The sequence below is a fragment of the Dromaius novaehollandiae genome, chromosome 4 (genome assembly GCF_036370855.1).
Source record: "Dromaius novaehollandiae isolate bDroNov1 chromosome 4, bDroNov1.hap1, whole genome shotgun sequence".
In the NCBI taxonomy this organism is placed as follows: domain Eukaryota; kingdom Metazoa; phylum Chordata; class Aves; order Casuariiformes; family Dromaiidae; genus Dromaius; species Dromaius novaehollandiae.
In genome coordinates, this window is record NC_088101.1 from 7,861,485 (window position 1) to 7,881,235 (window position 19,751).

At 44.7% G+C, this 19,751-nt stretch overlaps 1 protein-coding gene across 1 annotated transcript; it reads left to right on the forward strand.

Annotated features, from left to right (window-relative positions):
- The first annotated feature begins 2,651 nt into the window (after positions 1-2,651).
- Positions 2,652-18,888, forward strand: HPSE (heparanase). The gene is made up of 12 exons (XM_026112161.2): positions 2,652-2,942; positions 5,005-5,150; positions 6,577-6,702; positions 7,109-7,282; positions 7,752-7,923; positions 8,336-8,383; positions 11,135-11,228; positions 11,868-11,974; positions 13,121-13,235; positions 15,075-15,193; positions 15,584-15,730; positions 16,646-18,888. The coding sequence occupies exons 1-12, from the start codon at positions 2,737-2,739 to the stop codon at positions 16,803-16,805; spliced, it is 1,614 nt and encodes a 537-aa protein (XP_025967946.2). The 5' UTR covers positions 2,652-2,736; the 3' UTR covers positions 16,806-18,888.
- Positions 18,889-19,751: the final 863 nt, after the last annotated feature.

Here is a 19,751-nt window from a genome sequence, read left to right on the forward strand (position 1 = left end):
AGTCTAACCAGTCAAGCCAGTACGCTTCTTCCACATTGATTTTTTTTTAAGAATGTTTAATGATACAGTATGACATATTAATGAAAAAAAAGCAATCACACGCTTTCTCCCTGGATGGAAGTGTGTTTAAAAACAAAAACAAAAACAACCCTACAACAGACACTAGTTATGTTACTTAGGCACTGCTAGAAGATGCTCAGGTATTTCAATGTTAAGCATAGTACTGGGCTCAAAAACCAGTATAGCATGCAGGTGTAAAGCTGGGTATTTATTAGATTAATGAATGCCTGTTACCGGTTGCCACATTATGGAAAAGCTTGTGCTACGCTGGCTTCAGAAAATTTTGGAAGGCAAAGATTTTTTTCCCTGGTTCAAAAGAGTATTTACATCCTAAAGCTTGTCTTAAGAAGGGAAGAAGCAATTTTGATTAGCTTATCTGTGCAAAACCATGGCAGGCGCTTTGAAGTTAAGGTAGGTCACGCAGATGCACTATATTGGATGTTCCTGACAGTTTCTTAGTAACCCACGTTATTCCACTTTTAATTGGCTTGCGTAGACCAGTTCTTGTGTTCATGTGGTTTCTTTTTAGCCCAAGTATTTAATTCTGTATTTTGGCAATCCCTGTGAGAATTTGTTAAACACCATCTTTTAGGCAGGATTGGTAAAAGGGTCAGGCTTCAATTACTGTTTAGCTGTTAATTTTCATTGTGTGAATGAGACCTATTGTGATGTGTGTGTTCTAGAAAGCCACTTCCATGCGAGCTGGTCCTGAGTAGGCAGTTCTCATTTTGTCATTTGTTTTAAAGCTTCTTTTTATTTTATTTCATGTGCTAGAATCGAGCTCAGCAGCGTTCCTGAAGTACCTAAATTGGTCAGCTGCGCAGTCCATGGAAATAATGCCTTTGAGAAGTATCTCTATAGCTGTATAAATACTGAAAAGAACTTAAAAAACTGAGATTGAATGTGTCATTTTCATCTCCAAATAGATGGAGTGCATTCTACTTAAATGTTTCTTAACCAGCCGGTTGCAGAAATAAAATTAACTGGGAGGACCGAGGGCTCTGTGCCATGTCGGAACAAAATCCGGCTGTTTGCGGGGGCACAGGGAATCAGACTAGCTTGAAGGAAAGCTTTGATGGACTTGTCTTTATTTGCATCAGCTCGATTTTCTGCTTAAATAAGAAATTACCCAACTCTTTAACTCAAAGCAATTTTGGTATTAATGAAAGCAGAATGGTTAGCTGGCATTGGTAAGGAATAACACTAAAATAATTTGGGAGACTTTTGAAATATATAACGCGGATTTTCAATCTCTGTTCAAAGAATCGCATATGGTTTTATATGTATATATTATGGTTTTATATGTATATACTCATCTTATGTAGAAATATGTAGCATTTAAGTGCTACAGGCATTTTGACACAGGCAGCTCTGTTCATCCACATTAATGCTGCAATGGCACAGCAATTTCTTGCTTTTCATGTATTGAACTCTTACTGAATTCCCTAAATGTATATTAGTGTTTTACTCGTGCGTGAAATTTTCATTTCTGACACAAGCGGCGGTGGCGGTGGTAGCAATAATTCTGCGCTTCCTCTGCGTGCTTGATTTCCCAGAATGTTTTATTATTAGCTCTAAAAACGCAGTTGGCACCGTGTGATTACTAACGGCACTGCTGTCATGAAATAAGCTGAACTGCGTGATAAGAGTTGCGTGACCAAAGAATTGTGAGAACGGCGAGGCGCAGTTTAAGCTTCCTTTGAAGTAAGGAAGCAAAATGGGATGTTGGTACGGGACTAGCTTTAAAAACCAAGAAAGTGTTTTTAAGTCCTGGTTCTGACACCCTCTCTGTCTGTAGCTTAGAGTAAATCATTCAAATTCTGTCTTTTCTGTAGAAGAGGCTGCACGCTTCTATGTTGATCACCCCTATTTTGCAGGACTTAAAAACGTATCTAATGCAACGTGAAAAATGCCTAAAAAACAACACTTCCCGTTTCATACATACAGCTTTTTATATTTAGCTACATCCAGCTTTCCTTTTCCAAGATTTTGTTGGGCTATTACAGGCATAATACCCACTAGACATGTCATCCTCACTGGCTGCAGTATATGGCTTGAATCCGTAACAGCCTTCACCATCGGGAATGCAGGTTTTGTGCCTATGCGGTGAGAAAGGCGGAGAGCAACGAAAACTCATTCAAAGCAGCTCTGTAGAAAGACCCCCGTTTTAAGAACCGGAGGGGCAAGTCTGGGGAATCCCAACAGAAACCGTTGTGCTCGGGCTGGATCTCCGCTGACGGCTATGAACATTTTTTGCATCTGGAGTAACGTCTTTAATAGTGGTTTGCCGCAATGATCTGTCGCGTATTTGTTTAATTTCTTAAATACTTGGTGGGTTTATAGGGTTGGGTTTGCAGGGTTTATAGGGTTCATGTGACACTTCAGTCGTCCACTTATATATAAATTATTACTCCGACAGGTGCTTCATAAAGAGTGACTCATTCCGGCCCTTCCTAGAGGTGTGGTTCACCTCTAATTGGAGGTGAACCACTAAAAGTGGAGGCATTGCACTGACCCAGATGGGCAGCCGGGAGCGTCACTGGTACTTCCTCGCTCTGGGAGCGCGACGCGTAGGACGCGCTTCACCAAAAGCGGCGCGTGCGCGGCGGCATCAGCCGGAGCAGCGCGGGTCGGCGCGGAGGCGAGCGGGGCCCCTTCGCCGCCGGGGCTCGGAGGATGCTGCCGCTGCTGCTCTGGCTGCTGCTGCTGCCGCCGCCCGCGCGAGCCCCGAGCCGGCCGCCGGCTGCCCCGCGCGGGTCGGAGGTGGCGGTGCTGAGCCTGGGGCTGCGGGGATCCCCTCTGCGGGAGGTCAGCCCGGCTTTCCTGTCTCTCACGCTGGATGCCAGCCTGGCCCGAGACCCGAGATATGTCACCTTCCTGAGGTAAGCCACGGGCGTTCGCCTCCTTCCCCCTCTTCGTCCCTTCCTGCAGCGCCCGGCAAGGCTGCGCCCACGCTGCCTGGCGAAAACTTCTTTCGCCCCAGCCCCTTGCTCTTCTCGCCCTGCTCCTTGGCAGAAAGGGATGCCGAGAGGCGGGACCCCCGCCGAGCCTCTCCCCCTTCCAGCCACCCTGCCGCTGACCGGCCAGCGTCCTCCAGAGCTTTGCCCCGGCCCCTCGCAGAAATCAGACACGGCTTCACGATGGGGGAGCCAGGCTGTGCCTCCAGCCGGCCGCCTCGAGCCCGCTTGGGTCAGCGCGGAGTAGAAAGAAGCAGCTGCTTTCAAATGGAGAAGCAAGAGGGGCCCCACAAAGGAAGAGCTGGGCAGCTGTAGGCGAGTTACTGGCCGCAGCTTTAGTAATCAGCGCTCAAAATCCACCATCTAAAAGCCGTGTAACCCGCGTTCGATGGCAGCGTTCGATGCAGTGTCTTCAAGACACATAAGGTGCTGAAGTAACCAAAGGATGGTGGGGGACCCTCACGCCTTGGAGCGTTAGATGGGGGAGACTTGGGAGGCTTCGTGGTGGAACAGCAGTTACGACTGCCCAGTCCGCTTTGAGATGAAATAAGCTGTTCAGTTGTCCCAGGGCAGCTGGTATCTGTCACCAGTGCTGACCACTGTGTGACCTTTTGCTGAGGGAATTCGAGAAGAAGTGGTTAGCTGGGGAGAAGACATGCTTGGATGATACTCACTGAGAAAGACGTAGGGATAAACTCAGGAGGGGAGCAGCCTTGCTACCAGACTGCAAGGAAAGGGAAACGGTCAGACGCCGAGCAGAGCGGGTTACACGCGGCCAGGCTGGTGGCCAGGGGCTTCTCGCCCTTCCACTCTACAAGGCAAGAAGATGATCCGAGTCCTAGCGTAGCTTTGGAGACATTTGCTAGGGAGCCGTTGACTTAAAGTCACCTCTAATAAAGGCCAAGGAGGGTCTGTCACAACTGAGGCCAAATCTACAGTTCCTAAAAATGAAGCTCTCTTTTTTTTTTCTTTTTCTTTCCTCCTTCGGTAACGCTTTGAGCGATTCAAGACTACCAAGTGGTGATGTTCCTTGTCTATCCTGTTGGCTCTGACCTCTCTTGCCTTCTTTTCTCCTGCTTTTGCTCTTGTATTTTTACCCTGTTCTTTCTTTCTTTCGATTCTATAATTTTTGAAGCTATTCTATTTCTTCCCTTTGATCCTATTTTTCAGTCCCATCTTACTTCTTTAGTCCTGATTTTCTTCGTCCTACCTCGTTCATCTTTTCTTCCTCGCCAAGGTGGGGGGAGGGCGATACCACCTCGCTTGAAAGAGGCTGGGCTTGCAACCTTTAGACCTGGCACTAGCGGAGTAGGATCAGGCCAGAAGCCAGCGGATCTGGCCCTGGGCTTTGCTCGGTTTGTCGCTGTGAGCAGGAAGTTGTCGGTGGGCGGTAATCAGCCCCGGATCACCTCAGAGTAGTGATATCGCTTGTGCATCAGATGACATCTCGCTCCGTTTCCCCTAGCAAAGGCTAGGTTTAAGTGGTGTGCACCCTGCTCACTTGGCGCAAGTCACAAAAGTATAGCTTGTGCTGTGTTTTAAGTCTGCTCAATTAAACTAACGCTAGTCCCAACATGGACTCTTTTTTTCTCTTTGGTACAAAAGCATTTGATTTGGCTGTAGTTTAGGGAAACTGGGAATGATGATGTAAAGCCAGTTTTACGTCCAGCTTCTCATGGGACTGGTATGTCAGTTTTGTCTAAGCAAAATCAAAAATATCGAGGGGAGGAAAATGCCCGTTCTCAAAACGCTCTCTTACTCTGCCCCCCTCCATGCTTCAGCTCCTCACCGGTGGACGTGATCCCTGGAGCGCAGCTCCCTCACTTACTGACTGTTTGAAGCTCTCCTAGTCCCTTGACTAGCAATGGCCTTTTTACATAAAACAGAGCGCCGGGATTACAGGTACGCGAGAGGCCTGAGATGGCACGCTCAGCAGGGGTTAGCCTGACTATAACGTCTCCTCCATTTCTTGATCTTCTTCCCTCAGCAATCCCAAGCTGCGCACCCTCGCGAAAGCCTTGTCCCCGGGCTTCTTGAGATTTGGTGGCACCAAAACGGACTTTCTGATTTTCGATCCCGACAAGGATTCAACTTTGGAAGAGAAAATCATTTGGGACCTTCAGGTGAAGCAAGGTAAAGCAGATGTGCATGAAACAATCTTGCAGTTTAACCAAGAAAATAATTGCTTCAAAGCGTGCTCAGATGCAGCAAATGTGCGACTGCAGCATTCGTGCTTCTTCACCGATTCAGGATTGCTCCCTTCCATCGGGATCTTCCAGGCTCGTCTCCGCTTTTGACCTTGTTCAGTTTGGGCCCTCTCCGTGTCTCTCTCTCCCCTGCCTTACACAATTCCCTAAATTCTCCACAACCTGTCGCGCTCTCCTTTCCTCCAGCATGGTTAAATAATGAGCTCTGTCAGGGTCTGTGGGAAAATGAGGAAGGTTGCAAAACGCATCCCTCGCGTATTCGGTATCTGCTGCAACTTTGCTGCCCGATACTTGTTTCCGTGATGCCACCGCAGCGTTGGTAACTCTTCCACCAGCCGGGAGCCAGCCAAGGCCAGCTCAGAAACTGTCCTTTCATTTAGAATATAAAGTACTGGCTGAGAGAAGTAATCTGCTGAGAACAAAGTGATTGTTTTGTCTAGTTCTCCCAAAATCAGAGTTAGGCTGATAGCGAGCAGTACTGCATTGCATTCCTAAAACTTAAGTAAGTGTAAACTGACCCCACCCTGACGAACTTCGCTTCGTATGTTTGGTCCTCGTGTGCCAATATTTTTCGTTTAAATTCACCGAATTAAAGTCAATTTCCTCCTTAAATTCTGTGGAAATGTATAAAGCATCCTGGAGCTGTTTAATGTGAAAAAGCATTGAGTAGCCCTTTGTATGTAGGTAGTAACAGGTGATGTTTGGTTTGGAAGTCAAGTGTTATTTTCACCCTGTACTGCTTTCTTGAATACCCTTCTCCTCTTTGGATATTCATAACTTTGGCCTGCTTTTAACTTCCTCTTTGGTTTATCGTGTGAGCCTCTCTGGGTTTTCATACTTGCAAAAAAATTTAGGTACGTAGAGAAGCGAAGCATGTCTGCAGACTTCTGCCAGGGCTTTAGTCTGAATCCTGTAAGACAGTCAGCAGCTCGTACCGCGTGACGCAGGAAACGCTGCCAACAGCTCTCATCACACACAACAGGAAGTGGTGCCCTATATCTCTTAAGCAATAAGAGCTATTAACCGTGCGGTATCGTTGTACGGAGGTTGTTTATCTGGTCCTCCAGTTCCCTGCCTGTCTGCCATCTCCATCACCTTAAATGGGGTTATACATATATATATATCTACGCATATACATACACACACACACATATATATATCTCAGTTCAGCCCTCTTCTTCCACATGATCGTTATATTGGTCATAAAAGGAGGGACAAGTTCCCCAGAAATGCAGGACTGGCTCTACACAACCTAGCTATGTTTCTCGGTGAGGGACCCAGCCCTTTGCACATTGAACCCTCGCCACGGACATGGAAGTTTCGTTGCTGTCACACTTGATCCTGTCTTACAGAGGCTTGTGGATTAAGATCTGGCTTTTCGGCCGTCGAGAAGCTACTGCTTGCCCAGTGGCCCACCCAAGAGAAGTTAATTCTTAAGGAGCAGTACCGGAAAAAGCACAAAAACACCACCATTACAAGTAAGATTTTGATGGATTCTTATTCTCGGATTTTTAGCTAGGAGCTTACAAATCTCTTCCACCGTAAATGTGTCATGGGCAGGTAGGAGCTGAAGCCACCAAAAATTAAGGTTTCTCTAAGTCATCGAGACGTTTCTAAAAAAAAAATCTTGCCCTCCTCTCTGTCGTCTTGTTTTGTATTTAACACCGTTTGGTCACTGCAGGAGTTAGGTGAATCTCAACATCTTGCAGGGTGATGTTTAACGAGCTTCCCTGGGGCTGGGTTCTTTGGCTTGGCTCTGAAAGCCTGGCATACCTACAGCACCAGGTTCAAGGCGTACAGTGCAGACCTGAATTCGGCTTTAAACCAATTAGCACACTGGGCCTTTGAAACAAATGGTCTTCCCGGTGCTTCTCCGTCACGCAGGAAACACAGTGGACATCCTGTACAGCTTTGCAAATTGCTCACAGTTTCATCTCGTCTTCGGGCTCAATGCCTTGCTGCGGAAAAACGACCTGCAGTGGGACAGTTCCAACGCTCGGCTGCTGCTGGATTACTGCGCGTCTCAGAGGTACAACATGTCCTGGGAACTGGGGAACGGTAAGTACGTAATGGGTCTGCGGGCAAGAGAAGCAGGCAGCTAATTGCGGTGGGCTGGAAACGTGCTCCCCCGAGGTATGGGCCGTTTTCGGAGCAACGTGCTTGTGAAAACACACTCCGCATGATGCCCCAAAAGAGCAAGGCAGTATTTTGTTGGGAAAACGTTAAGGCCTTAATTTGCGTGGAGGGAGGTGGCAGAAGGCCCAGTGACTGAATGGCCGGAGATTTCCCGAAAACGCTCCGAGGCTCCCAGATGAACGGTACTCCGTCGAGTGCGGCACGTTCGTTATGCGGTCTAGCTTGGACAGCGTGCTGGCGTACGAAATACCTCGCCGTGGTGCACTCTTTCGGTATTAGACAGCAATGTGCCTCCTTCGAATACCGCACAACACAGTGCGAAGCCATAGATGGTTGGTATTTTGCCTCCCAGGACCAGGCGCGGGTACTGATGTGCACATGTCTCTCCCAGAGCCAAACAGTTTCAGGAAGAAGTCTGGCATTTACATTGACGGTTTCCAGCTAGGACAAGATTTCATTCGCTTACGTCACCTGTTGAACGACTACAGCCTCTTCCGGCGGGCGAAACTCTACGGTCCTGACGTGGGGCGGCCGCGGAAGCACACGCAGAAGCTGCTGCGGAGGTGAGGGGCGGCGGGAGCCGCCGGGGGAGCCGGTGCGGGGCCACGGCTGCCTGCCCGCAGCTACGCGCGGGAGGCACGGCCCAGGATTTGTGCGAGTTCAGAGCCACGAGTAAGGGGGAGCAGTACGGATAAAGCCAGTTTAGCTGGGAACTGATTTGTTTTGATTTTTTTCTTAAATTAGAACCATTGATTTTTGGACTGAGGACGGCTGCAATCTCAGCTGCGTGCAAGACCTTAAGCTTAAACTCCTCAGGCAGTCGCAACTGCGACGTTAGCAATACCCCACTGATCCGCACATCTTTCAGTTAATCACCGGCTCTAGCGCCAAGCCAGACTTTTCACCCTAGAAATCTCCCCATGCTGCCCAAGCATAAATTAACCCTCTCAACAACCTTGTGCTCTCTGCTCGCAGCTTCCTGAAATCGGGAGGGAAGGTGATTGATTCTGTCACTTGGCATCAGTAAGTACCGCTCAGATGTCCAGTTGCTCGCTTAACAGGTGATTTTTCATGAAATGTTGATTTAAACTTATTAATGAGAAGGGGAGGGTGGGAAATACCAGTTCAAGTGCTTCCTCGTGTGCCAGTCGGTATGTCTCCTTTGCTCCAAATGAGCAGAATACTTGAGGGAGCGTATTACAGAAATGCAAGAAGTGCCTGGAGAGCCTAGTTAGTGCACAAAACTGAACGCGCTGCCAGGAATTCATAACATAGGCCTAGCAGTGATGGAAATGATAAGTACAAGGTCCTTTTGCTTGCTAAACATTTCCACTGGGAACAACAGAAATGGGGTGGGTAATAAAGAGAAAGGGCAGCTTTATTTCTCAAAGTGGTGGTGCAAGGAGCTGGATGATGGCACTTCCCCCGATGAGCGGTTTTGGCAGTGGTGGTGGTCTTTCTGCCTGTGTTGCATTGCAACAGGTACGAACAGCTCGGGAAACCTGCAAACCAAGTGGCTGCTCTGGTGATTTCAAACGCTACCAATTTCCAGTAAAATGTACCTTCCAGTGGGAAGCAGAGGTGACATCTGGGAGGAAAGCTAGGCATTTCAGGCTTATTTGGCAGAAGAGCTGCGTTCCAGAAAGCACAAACTGGTTTCACAGGGAAAAGAGCGCTCCTTGCTTAGACAGGCACGGCAGAGGGGAGCGAACAGCACAGTGCTGTGGCTACACACATCCTTTTCTAAAACGTGCTTTGCAAAAATGCACCTAATGCTGAAGGAAACGAGGCATTCTCCGTGTGAATGTGTGCAACCTCGTCGTCTGCACCTGGGGGCTTGTATTTCAAGGGCAGGCTATTTTGACCAAGTCCTCTGACTGCAGAATCGTGCTTTTGTCTACCTTTTAGAAATGCATGGAGCAAACTGGACGGTAATGTTGTTGAACAGCTGCAAGGGAAAATATGTCCTTTAAAGTAAAGAGACCTGTGCTTCCAGTAGCGAGGCTAAGCTCTAGTTAGAGCACTGCAAGCACTCAGCCTCAGCGGCGAAAGATCTCCCTCTTCACTAAAAAACTAGAACAGCTCTTTCCGCCTTGCCGAATCATTTTTTTTGCTGCTCCTTGTGTGTGTTACTCACCATATCCCGTTTTGCGCTTCTGGCCTCTAAGAGTGAGTGAACATCGCTAGCAAGAGGTGACTCGGGAAACTGTCCTCCCCGAGGGCATCAGGGCCGGCGGGACGCGGCTCTCCATGGCAGGCAGCATAGCGCAGGAGCAAGGACGCGACTCCGCTGCGTTTCTGCAGGCCGCTTGCGAGGTGGGAAGCTTTTGTGCACCGCCTACGGAAGGATTTTTTTTTTAGCTTGTAACAGTGACCGAAGAAAACGACTCAGACCGATGTTAATTTTCGACTCGGAGGCAAGAGAGGTTTTAATGTCTCACCTCTGCCTTTCACATGGAGACACAAGCCTCGTACCCAGCATCGCGCACACTCTCTAAATAAAGAATACAACAGGAGCCTTGTTAGCTGATGCTTTAAATTCTGCCTTTTTTTCCTCTTCGTGCCTATTTAATATAAGGAAAAAACCTTAACTAACCTTTACTACATAGAGAATTGATCCTAGCTTCATCTGCTGAGCTAAATTTGTTCTCCAGGAGACAGAATTGGATGCGTGCACAACTCTCTTTCAGATCCAGCTCAGTGCGTAAATAGTTTTCTGATCCCTTCATTCCTATGTCATTTTTTTCAGTGACGTTCTTCTAAAATGCTGAAGTGAGAAATGAGGCCCCAAAAACCGGCATTTGCTTTTTCGGTTTTGGTGGTATAAGTTTGTCCTCACAGCGGCTGCAATTAAATGCTGCGTAGTTGAAGTTGATTTTAATGTTGTAGCTTTTTTTTGTTTGTTTTGGGGTTTTTTTTGAGTCAAATGCAGCACAGTGAGCTTGAGCATTAGGTGGGAACAGATTTACATCCTTGAATTTATCTTGCAAAAATGAACTGCTAGCAAGCCGCAGATTGTGTCCTTGCTCCTTACTGGGCTGCATATGGAGGAACTTAAAATTCTGGCTTTTTAGCCATCTTTGCTTTAAACTGGCATGTTTAAGTTTCTTTATCAGTTTAGGAGTATCAGGTTTTGGCTTCCTATTGTGGCCGGAAGACCTCAGCTACTTCTGTGAGGACTGAATAAAATGCTAACCTAATAAAATGCTTAGACCTCAGAGATCCTGATTTCCCATTTTTTTATTCAGACAAATCAGACTTAAAAGCTCTTCTGCTCATGGCAGGACATACTGAAGAGTAAACTGCCTCCCATAGGGATGCCTCCATCCCAATCCCCTCCAAACTGCCAAATACTCCAGCAGAAAGTGAGAAGCTAGAATCTGATATTTTTTAATATTTAACTTCCTACTGTAAAGCAAGCTATCGCATAGCAGTATAATACATAGCAGCATGAGAAGATATACAGAACCTGACTCATTAAGTGATATTTTTCTGATTCTAAATGAGGAATGTGATTTCTTGGGGAAAAACATCTGCTACTTCTAGTCCTGTTGGTCAAAATTTCTGTGATATCCTGCCTTAGTCAATGTAATCCTATCTGCAAGTCCCTTAAATGTAAGTGGCATACCTACACCTTTGGCAACGAAAATTAAAAACTGGGCAGAACGATAGTGATGATGTGAATAAATGTATTGAGCAACGGAGTTCTTCTGTTGTTTTGTATTAGCGGTAGAACTTTTGCTTAGTTTTGACTGTGCTTTTTTCCAATTTCAGTTACTATGTAAATGGACGAAGTGCTACAAGAGAGGATTTCTTGAGCCCAGAAGTGCTGGATACCTTTGCCACAGCTATACATGATGTCCTTGAGGTGCGTTGCCCTGTTCAGTTGTTCACACGTTCAATTACTGTGGTATTAGCAGAACAGAAACCTGAATAAAATAGAGCCTCTCAGCTAGCAATACATGAGGATCCTCAAAGCTCGGGTGCCGCTGTCAGTGTAAATACTCAAAAGCACATTTTAACAATATTAGTAATAGGTGTACTCATGAGAAATAGCCTGTCAGCCACCAAACGAGGCTAGAAGCTTCACAAACCTACAAAATTCTGGTTCATCAATTTAATCACTGTGCAGAGATGTAATTTATGGTCTTATTTCCCTCCTCCCTTTGCTCACGTTTCACAGTAATTAGAGATCCTGAGACCAGGACAATTTAGAGTATATTGCTACTCAGCATGAGAAGGCTTACAGAACCTGATTCTTATTAAGGGATGTTTTCTTAGTTCTAAATGAGTAGATGTGATTTCTTGAAAGAAAAAAATCTGCTTTTCTAGTCCCGTTGATCAAAACTTCTGTGACATCCTGCCTCAGTCGATGTTACCACCCATTAAATGCAAATGGCATACCTAGGCATTTGGCTGAAGCACAGAATTTTGAATGCTGATTATTTCAGAAGCCATACATTTAATTATTGTCCCTTTCTTTTCTTTCCTACGCAATGGCAATCAGATTGTCGATGGAACCGTACCCAGTAAAAAGGTGTGGTTAGGAGAAACCAGCTCAGCATACGGAGGTGGAGCTCCCAAACTGTCCAACACATATGTCGCTGGCTTTATGTGAGTAAAATAGCCCGTGTTGTAAACTATACATTTTTATATGGTTAAAGAAATGCCGCTTTGGGGCCTCTAAATGCCCAGTGCATCACTGGGTCAGTAGGACTCGATTTTGCTTCCCCGAAACACAGTAACTATGCTGTATTCACTGACAAGCTTGTTGCGTTGGAGCTAGCTCGTCCCGGAGCCTGAGAGCAGCGACTGATCTGTCACTGCCACAGAGCACTGCATAAGTGCCAGGCAGGAGAAACCTCTTCCTCTGACTTTTTAGGTGATGTAGAAGATGAGTGGGCTGTGGATCAGCAAGTAACCTTCATACCTTTCAGCAGATGCTTATCTCACACCTTAGGTTTGATGTATGGACAGGTAACAGCAGGTTCTGCTAGGAAGTTGGAAGATACAGCATGAGAGCATCTTATTCCTGTCCTAGAATCCATAACATAAACTTCATCCTTTTGTGAAGACTGGAAGTTCTTCATGCCGTACATGTCCTTTTTCTCTGCCACACTTTGACTACTGTGAAATAATTAACCAAAGTAATGTCTACATTTTCTCCAAGGACACCAGATTTACCACTTTGTTGAAGTGAAAATGAAAGAAAAAGGAACTCGCACTTTTCTTAGCACTTCAAATGATCTGTTTGCAGATTCAGGCAGATAAAATTGCATTGGTATGCGTGGTTCACTCTTTGAATATTAACAAAACAATTCTGCAATGTACTTTTTCCCTCCTAGAAGACAGGATGATCTTTTCAGCAGGGCCTTATGGGTCAGCAAGTCAAAGCCTAGTAATCACAGTCAACCTTGTCATTCGCTGTGATGATTTCTCAATTTTTATACCTTTGGGCAGCTCAAGAGCACATGCTCTTGGTTTCCATTGTCTGCATCTTGTTTCTTGGGGTAAGGACAGCAACAAGGGGATTTAAGTTTTTCCATAAAATCAGGCTGCAAGTCAGATGCAGTCTGGAATTAATTTCTAAGGTAATCATTGCAAGTCTTGAATTTGATTTAGTTGCATGTTTTTAAGCAAATGTCAGCATTAAGTCTCAGTTCTTTCTTTTCTATTTCCCATCTTGGTTAGAGAGAGGCAACAGAGTACAGCTTAGGTCTGCAACTTTATTTGCATGTTATTTGCCTCATTTTTTGGCAGGTGGCTGGACAAACTTGGACTTTCAGCCAGGCAGGGAATTGATGTGGTGATGAGACAGGTGTTCTTTGGAGCAGGAACCTATCATCTGGTGGATGCAAACTTCGAACCTTTGCCAGTATGTATACAATCCCACTACCACTATTTTAATGCTGTATGTACTTATGTACGGACAAAATCTGACGTGCAAACAGAAGACAGCTATTTTTACAACACAAGATAGCAACCGGTTTTGTAGGATAAATATAATAAATTACATCGCAAGTGAAAAACAGCATAATATGAAATTAAGAATAAGCATTTCTTGGGTCACATAGGAACCCAACAGTGGCTGAAGCATAAGCAAGTGAAAATGTGCATTTAGCATTGTTTAATATATTTAGAATAACATTCTGCTATGATCAAACACCGTTATCGAACATGCCATTCTCTTTGTGTATTTATAGCATGCTCTTTTGTGCTAACAGCACTTACCTCTGGATGAGGAGATAACATCTTTTTCCCTTTCCTCCCATGTTTCTGCTTCCAAGTTGTGATTTTTGCAGGTTCATAAAGAACATCTAACAAAGGAAACCAACATATGGAGTTGTTCTGTCCTGCGGTTTCAGATGGTCCCTATGCCAGGCAGCAAGTTGTTGGGGATGGGAGAACTTATTATTGCCCCCCCCCCAATTTAAAATAGGTTTAGATTGAAAGGATGTGTCTTTTTTTCATCTACAGACAGTACAGATGCTAATAAACCAAATAATATTTCAAAGGTATGGCTATCCAAAGCAGAGCAGTCAATTTGACATAGCGCTGAAATGAATAGGGTGCTAAACCACATCAACGGGCTGTGTCTCCATACAGATGGACTGAGCAAGCAGGCCAATACGAAAAGTCACTTCCCTGGGTCTGGGGTGAGTTAGACAAGAGAGAAACGATACAGCTTTCCTTCTCGGAAAGCTTCAAAAGGAAAAAAGAGCTGCTGGAAGTAGCTCTTTCTGAAAGCCACCAGCTTTAGCATAATCCTCTCCTGGAGTTTCGGTCAAAGAAATGACATTGCGAAAATACATCTATTAAGCCTAAGCAAAGGCCACATTTTCCCCTGTTCTGGTTACAGAGTGAATAGAGCAAAATCAGCAGTCAAGATTCAGGAAAAAGCAGAGCTGGAAAAATGAGCTCTCCACAGCAGGCATCACCCTGCTCTCACAGCACTTTTACGCTGGCATCATCTTAGGACTTCAGCGGATCTACTCTTGACTCGCATTCAGAATTAACCCTCTACGACCTATTTAAAAGCACCATGTCATCTAACTGCATGAGAGTCAGGGGACTATTCCTGACTTAGCGCTGGTGTGTCAGGCACAAATATCCCTGCATGAAGGGCAACTCATCGCTCATGGGTTCCTGTCAAGCTCCAGGGAGCTCAGCCTTCTGCCAAAAGGGCAGAGCATTCCTCAAATCAAACCCTTTCTCGCCAAAAAAGGAGCTCTCCTAGAGCAGCATAGGAAGAGCAAAATGACTGCAAATGTACCTTGAGAACACAAGCATTTTGCAACCTGGAGACACAGTTTTCTTTTTTGCCATATTATCTGTGTGAATTTAAATAAATCTGATGGAAAAAACTTGGCCAAGTAGAAAATTAAAGGGAAAAATACTGAAGTTACCAGCAAAATGAATGTTACATTAAGAAGAACGTGGATGACAAAACTATTTGGATGCTTTATGAGAAAGCCCTCACCTCAGGGACTGCTTTTGGCTTCCAACCTTTTCACGATTTTAAGGAAACAGAGATTTCTGTCGGCACACAGTGCTTCCCTGTTGGCAGCTGCAGTCTTTCAAAAGTAGAACTATTTTCTGAACTTAGTCCTTCTGCCAGCATCTTGCTGGAGGGGTGGGGAGGGGAGAGTGAGAAGGACAAATACAAATTCAGTACACACAGTGGATATAAGTGCATGTGTGTTTTGTTACACAGGACTACTGGCTTTCACTGTTATACAAGAATCTGGTTGGCACCAAGGTGCTGCACGTTAGCCTGAAGGGAGCCGACCAGAAGAAGCTCCGCGTGTACCTTCATTGCACAAACATCCACCAGTAAGTATTCTTGTTTCTGCAGAGATTGCCTGGATAGTGCTTTGAAATTACCAACTCTCAGCCCCAGACTTGCAAGAGAGATGTCTCCCGTCTCCAGCCCCTCCTGTAGTCTGAGTCTTGATCTGCCCTGTGTCCTCCCTTTCCTTCCTCGCTGTCGGTGACATGTAAAAGCAGTAGTAGACCCCTTCCCTGCAAGTGCCCACCTCTGGCGCGCGTGGGCCCCTCTTTGCCGGCAGCCAGCTGTACTGTTTGTCAGGATACTCATGGACGCTCGTCCCGTCCCTGGCGGTGGGGCCATGGCTGTGTCTGCTGACCCAGCTGTGAACAACACCTGGATTCTGCACAGCTTTATTCCTTGGCCATCATTGTGATTTTTCTCTTGCTTTTCAGCCCAAAGTACAGAGAAGGGGATGTTACCTTGTTTGCTTTAAACCTCTACAATGCTACCAGATATTTGCAGCTACCTGACGGCTTGCTTAGCAAGCATGTAGATGAATACCTTCTACTACCTCACGGGAAAGAGAACATACTTTCCAGGTAAGGACACGGTTCCTCTTCTCTCTATAGAGAGTATTGTGATTAGCATGCAGATAGCCTCTCAAACCGTATTTTTCAACTTGTACAATAAAAAGCAGGATTACCATTCTGAGTTTTTTGTTGTTTTTTTTGTTTTGGAGTTCTTTTTTTTTAAGTAAGGTCTGATTTCTAGTAAATCAGGTATCCTAAAATCAGGCCACTAAAACCTGGCTAAGGTACGATGGCAGTTGTTTGATGCTAACTCTCCAGTAGACTGCCAGTACTCCAGACCAGAGTCTAATGATCTTTTTATTCTGAGCAAGCGTAGGTGTATTGCTTTCAGTGGTGTTGGCTCCTGATTTACAGCAGTGTGCTGTGTCAATACTACAAGTGTTAACCGAACAAAATCTGATATTGATCCAATGTATTGCTGTAAATCAGCAAAACAAAAAGCTGCTAACAGAAACAGTACTCTGGTCCAGAGTACTGACAGTGATAAAGAAGTTGTTTTTTTTTTTTCCCTGCAAATGCTAGTGTATCTTTCACATCCAGAACACAGATCCTTCCTGTGCCAATGTGTATGAAAGTTATACTAGCATTTGCAGGAGAAAAACAGCTTGCATTTGTACTTCTCAAAGTCTGTTCTGTAGCTAATTTGAGTATATGAATAAGAAACAGTTACTTTTTAACTTTGCTGTGATTCAACTTTGCTTTACTCTTAAGTGAATACTTGCTGTGTGAGTGCAACAGATACTGTAGATACATGCTGTATCTGTGTATATATATATATGTATGTAAAGCCTTAAGGGAAGGTTTGTGCTGTATGCCAAATTGGTTAGGAAGCTTTGTACTTGCTTGCAGTTGAATTTCAAGAGGCATTTGCACTTGATGGCAAACAAAAAAACAGCTGCCACAGCTATCTCTCTCTTTCTCTAGGTCTATTCAGTTGAATGGCCGTGTCCTAAGGATGGCGGATGACAAAATGCTGCCGGCACTTAATGAAAAACCCCTTGGTCCAGGGAGTATTCTCGGCCTTCCAGCTTTTTCTTATGGGTTTTATGTTATCAAAAACGCCAAAGCTACTGCTTGCATCTAAATGTCTACTACACACTTGTGGGATAGCTGTAGTAGCAGTTAGCTAGTAATTGATACTAGAAATTCACATTTCTATAGTGAGATCTAATTCTGGCAATCGATTCAAATCTGCTGGTGGCACTGGTATTGTTTGTGGGGTAGACATGAAGTCATACTGTATAGTTTGTACGTAAAACACATGCTTGCTGGGCTTCAAGAGCAAATTTTCAAGTAGAGGAGCCTCAGATAGAGGGGTTTTTTTTTCTTCGTCTGGCCTGCATCAGTACATTTGATAGCAAGACCCTTCTCTAATCCGTATGTTAAACTGCATATGTTTTTTTCACACTGCAATTTCAGGTCTGCCAGCCAGAAACTTCACCATTCCCTTATTTCCTGGTTTATGTAAGCACAGTTTTCAGAGCAGCTGATCTAAAAACTTTTCTTCAGAAAAGGTTAGGACAGTTTTACACACACACACACACACACACACACACACACACACACACACACACACACACACACACGCTATGGACCTCTTTGATCTTAAGGCTGCTCACAACTCGGCTTCTCTCGTTCGCTGGCAATCACTTCGGGAGGGACAAAAAAAAGCCAGGGATGCATTAAAAAAAGAAAAGAAGGTGGAATGTCTGCATGGGAATTGCCATCAGGTAAAATGCCATTCAGAGAAGTAAAAGCTGCCATCAGATTTTAGGCAGCTCCCTGGCCGACATAACTTGTCCACACCTGTCTCCTAAGTTATGATAGTCAGGTCACAAGATGGAGCCCTGCATTTTCCAAACACACGTTTCTTCACAAATAAAGCACTGTTGCTCCTTCAGAACAGCCTGCAGTCAGTATTGCTTTAAAAGCCGATCTCCTAGGGAGGAGAGGGACGCGCCACTGCTCCAGGAAACACTCTTTTCCCATGCAGGACAGTGCTTTGCATAGTGAGGGCTCATGACTCCATTGAATAATGCAAAAATCATCACCTTTGAAGCAGCTTTTATGGTCAGGAGCTTGCCTAGTTGAAGAAAATTCAGCTTCACATAACTGTGCTTTTTCCTCTCTAAGTCAGTCCCGAAGGCTGATTTTTTTTTTTTTTTTTTTTTTTTTTTTTTGATCGGGTGTCTCTTGTCCTGTCCTTAAGGAGAAATGGGAGCCTAAAGCCACTGAAGTCATGAGAAAGCTTTCAGTGGCCTCTGTAGCATGCTGAGAATAAATCTGGCTGCCAGATAAGCCAACACATTTTCCGCTGCTGGGATGCAGACGGCACCTCGTTGCCTTACTGAGCCACGTAAAGACTCCTTTTTCTAGGAGAGAGAAGTTTCAGCTAGACATTTCTGCTCATGGTCAGCTCTCTGAGCCACTTATTTTTCTCTCTGCACATGCTTCTCCAGTCGCACCTTTTTGTGGGTTCAGTGTACCACAGGCTCCTTTTTCTCTCATAAACATACTGTAAATGCGCAAGTTAGCAAAAGAGGTCGAAGTGTAACTATTGTCTCTCACAGGTGTTTGGTTGCATCCGCTTTTCTTGAAAATATAACCTATGCTATTCCCATCTCCTTATGATATTTTGAGCACAAGAGCAGAAAATAACACACAACTGCATTTCCCCTCGTAAGCTTTAAAAGGGTGCTACCAGCTAAATGGAGTTCCAGTGCAGGGTGGCAAGGAGGTTGAATTTTTTTAATGAAAAGGTGTTAAAAACACAAAATTGATAGATAGGCTTATGAAGCTGTTATCAAAAATGGCCATAATATATAGGTTGGGTTTAACTTCAAATGCGTCAAAGGTATATTTGCATCTCCAACAGAGAGCATTGTGCAAAGGCTTATATACCAGCAAGTAATACAGACCAAAAAGAAAAATCAGGGAGGCTAAGTTTTTGTTTACATTGCCCAAGCTCAGCAGAAGAAGTAAGTCGACGCATAAGGTGATAGAGAAAAAAAATCTTAGACCTGTCAATATGAAGTGTTACAGCTTAAACATAAAATTTATTCTTTGCCTGGTAGCTTCTTTTTAGAACTTTCTAACAGCTTTGTTTATTTTAATGCTTGTATATGACTTTTATATTTGAATATTTTTATTAAAGTAATTTATACCAACTTTTGGTAGTTTTCCTTTTCTTTAAGACTCCTCTTTAGCATACCCATACCACGGAACAGATCTTGTAACCTCTGTACAAACAAAATGGGAAGAGACTAGGACTTTAAATGATTAATATAAGTATAGAAAGAGAGTTAATATCAACAGTCTATCAATATGTAACTATCAATAGTTCCTGGGCTAGCACTTCTGTCATGAGACCTACCTGCCACAACACTTCACTGCTGCATAGGCATCTTAACTGAAGGGATTTTTTTTTTTCCTTGTGTTTTCATAAGCCTTAGGATTCCAATCTTGTATGTAGGGGAACAAAAAAAAGTGTTACCATTAAATATGATTGTATCTTCATCAGCATTTCTGCTTTCTTTAACATTTTTGACTCTGGAACCTAGATAACTGGTCTTGGATTTACTGTAAATGAGTTACTGGAAGGTGGAGTAACTTGAGTCATAAAGCTTTTATACAGTGTGTTGTTTTATGCATGCGAAAATTAGGAAATAGTCTCTTTGGAACCGGTGAGAATTTGACCATCAACTCGCATTTGAGCAGAACAAGACTGTAGGGCCTTAATACCCTTTGGTGGTTATCGGACTCAATGTCCAATTCCATTCATGCTTTTCAGTGAGGGGCCACGCTGTGCTATAGTGAATATAAATCTATTGATAAAAAGTTTGCTTTTCTAAATTGCTTTCATGAGCTTCTTAAAGAGAGTCCGGAGATCCGCTGGGGCTTGCTCTCCACATGTTCTCCAGGACACGTCACTAGAAACAGCAGGATTTACATGTGCTTTGGCGTGGCGCTTGCCTCTCTGTGAGTGTCAGAGGCGATCTGAGAGGATCTGTACAAGCTCCCTCGCTGGGCC

Excerpts from the sequence above, each read along its gene's own strand:
- HPSE (XM_026112161.2), top strand. The coding sequence starts at position 2,737 with ATGCTGCCGCTGCTGCTCTGGCTGCTGCTGCTGCCGCCGCCCGCGCGA. Across the intron at positions 11,229-11,867 it reads CTATACATGATGTCCTTGAG|ATTGTCGATGGAACCGTACC; the intron begins GTGCGTTGCCCT and ends AATGGCAATCAG. Across the intron at positions 11,975-13,120 it reads ACATATGTCGCTGGCTTTAT|GTGGCTGGACAAACTTGGAC; the intron begins GTGAGTAAAATA and ends ATTTTTTGGCAG.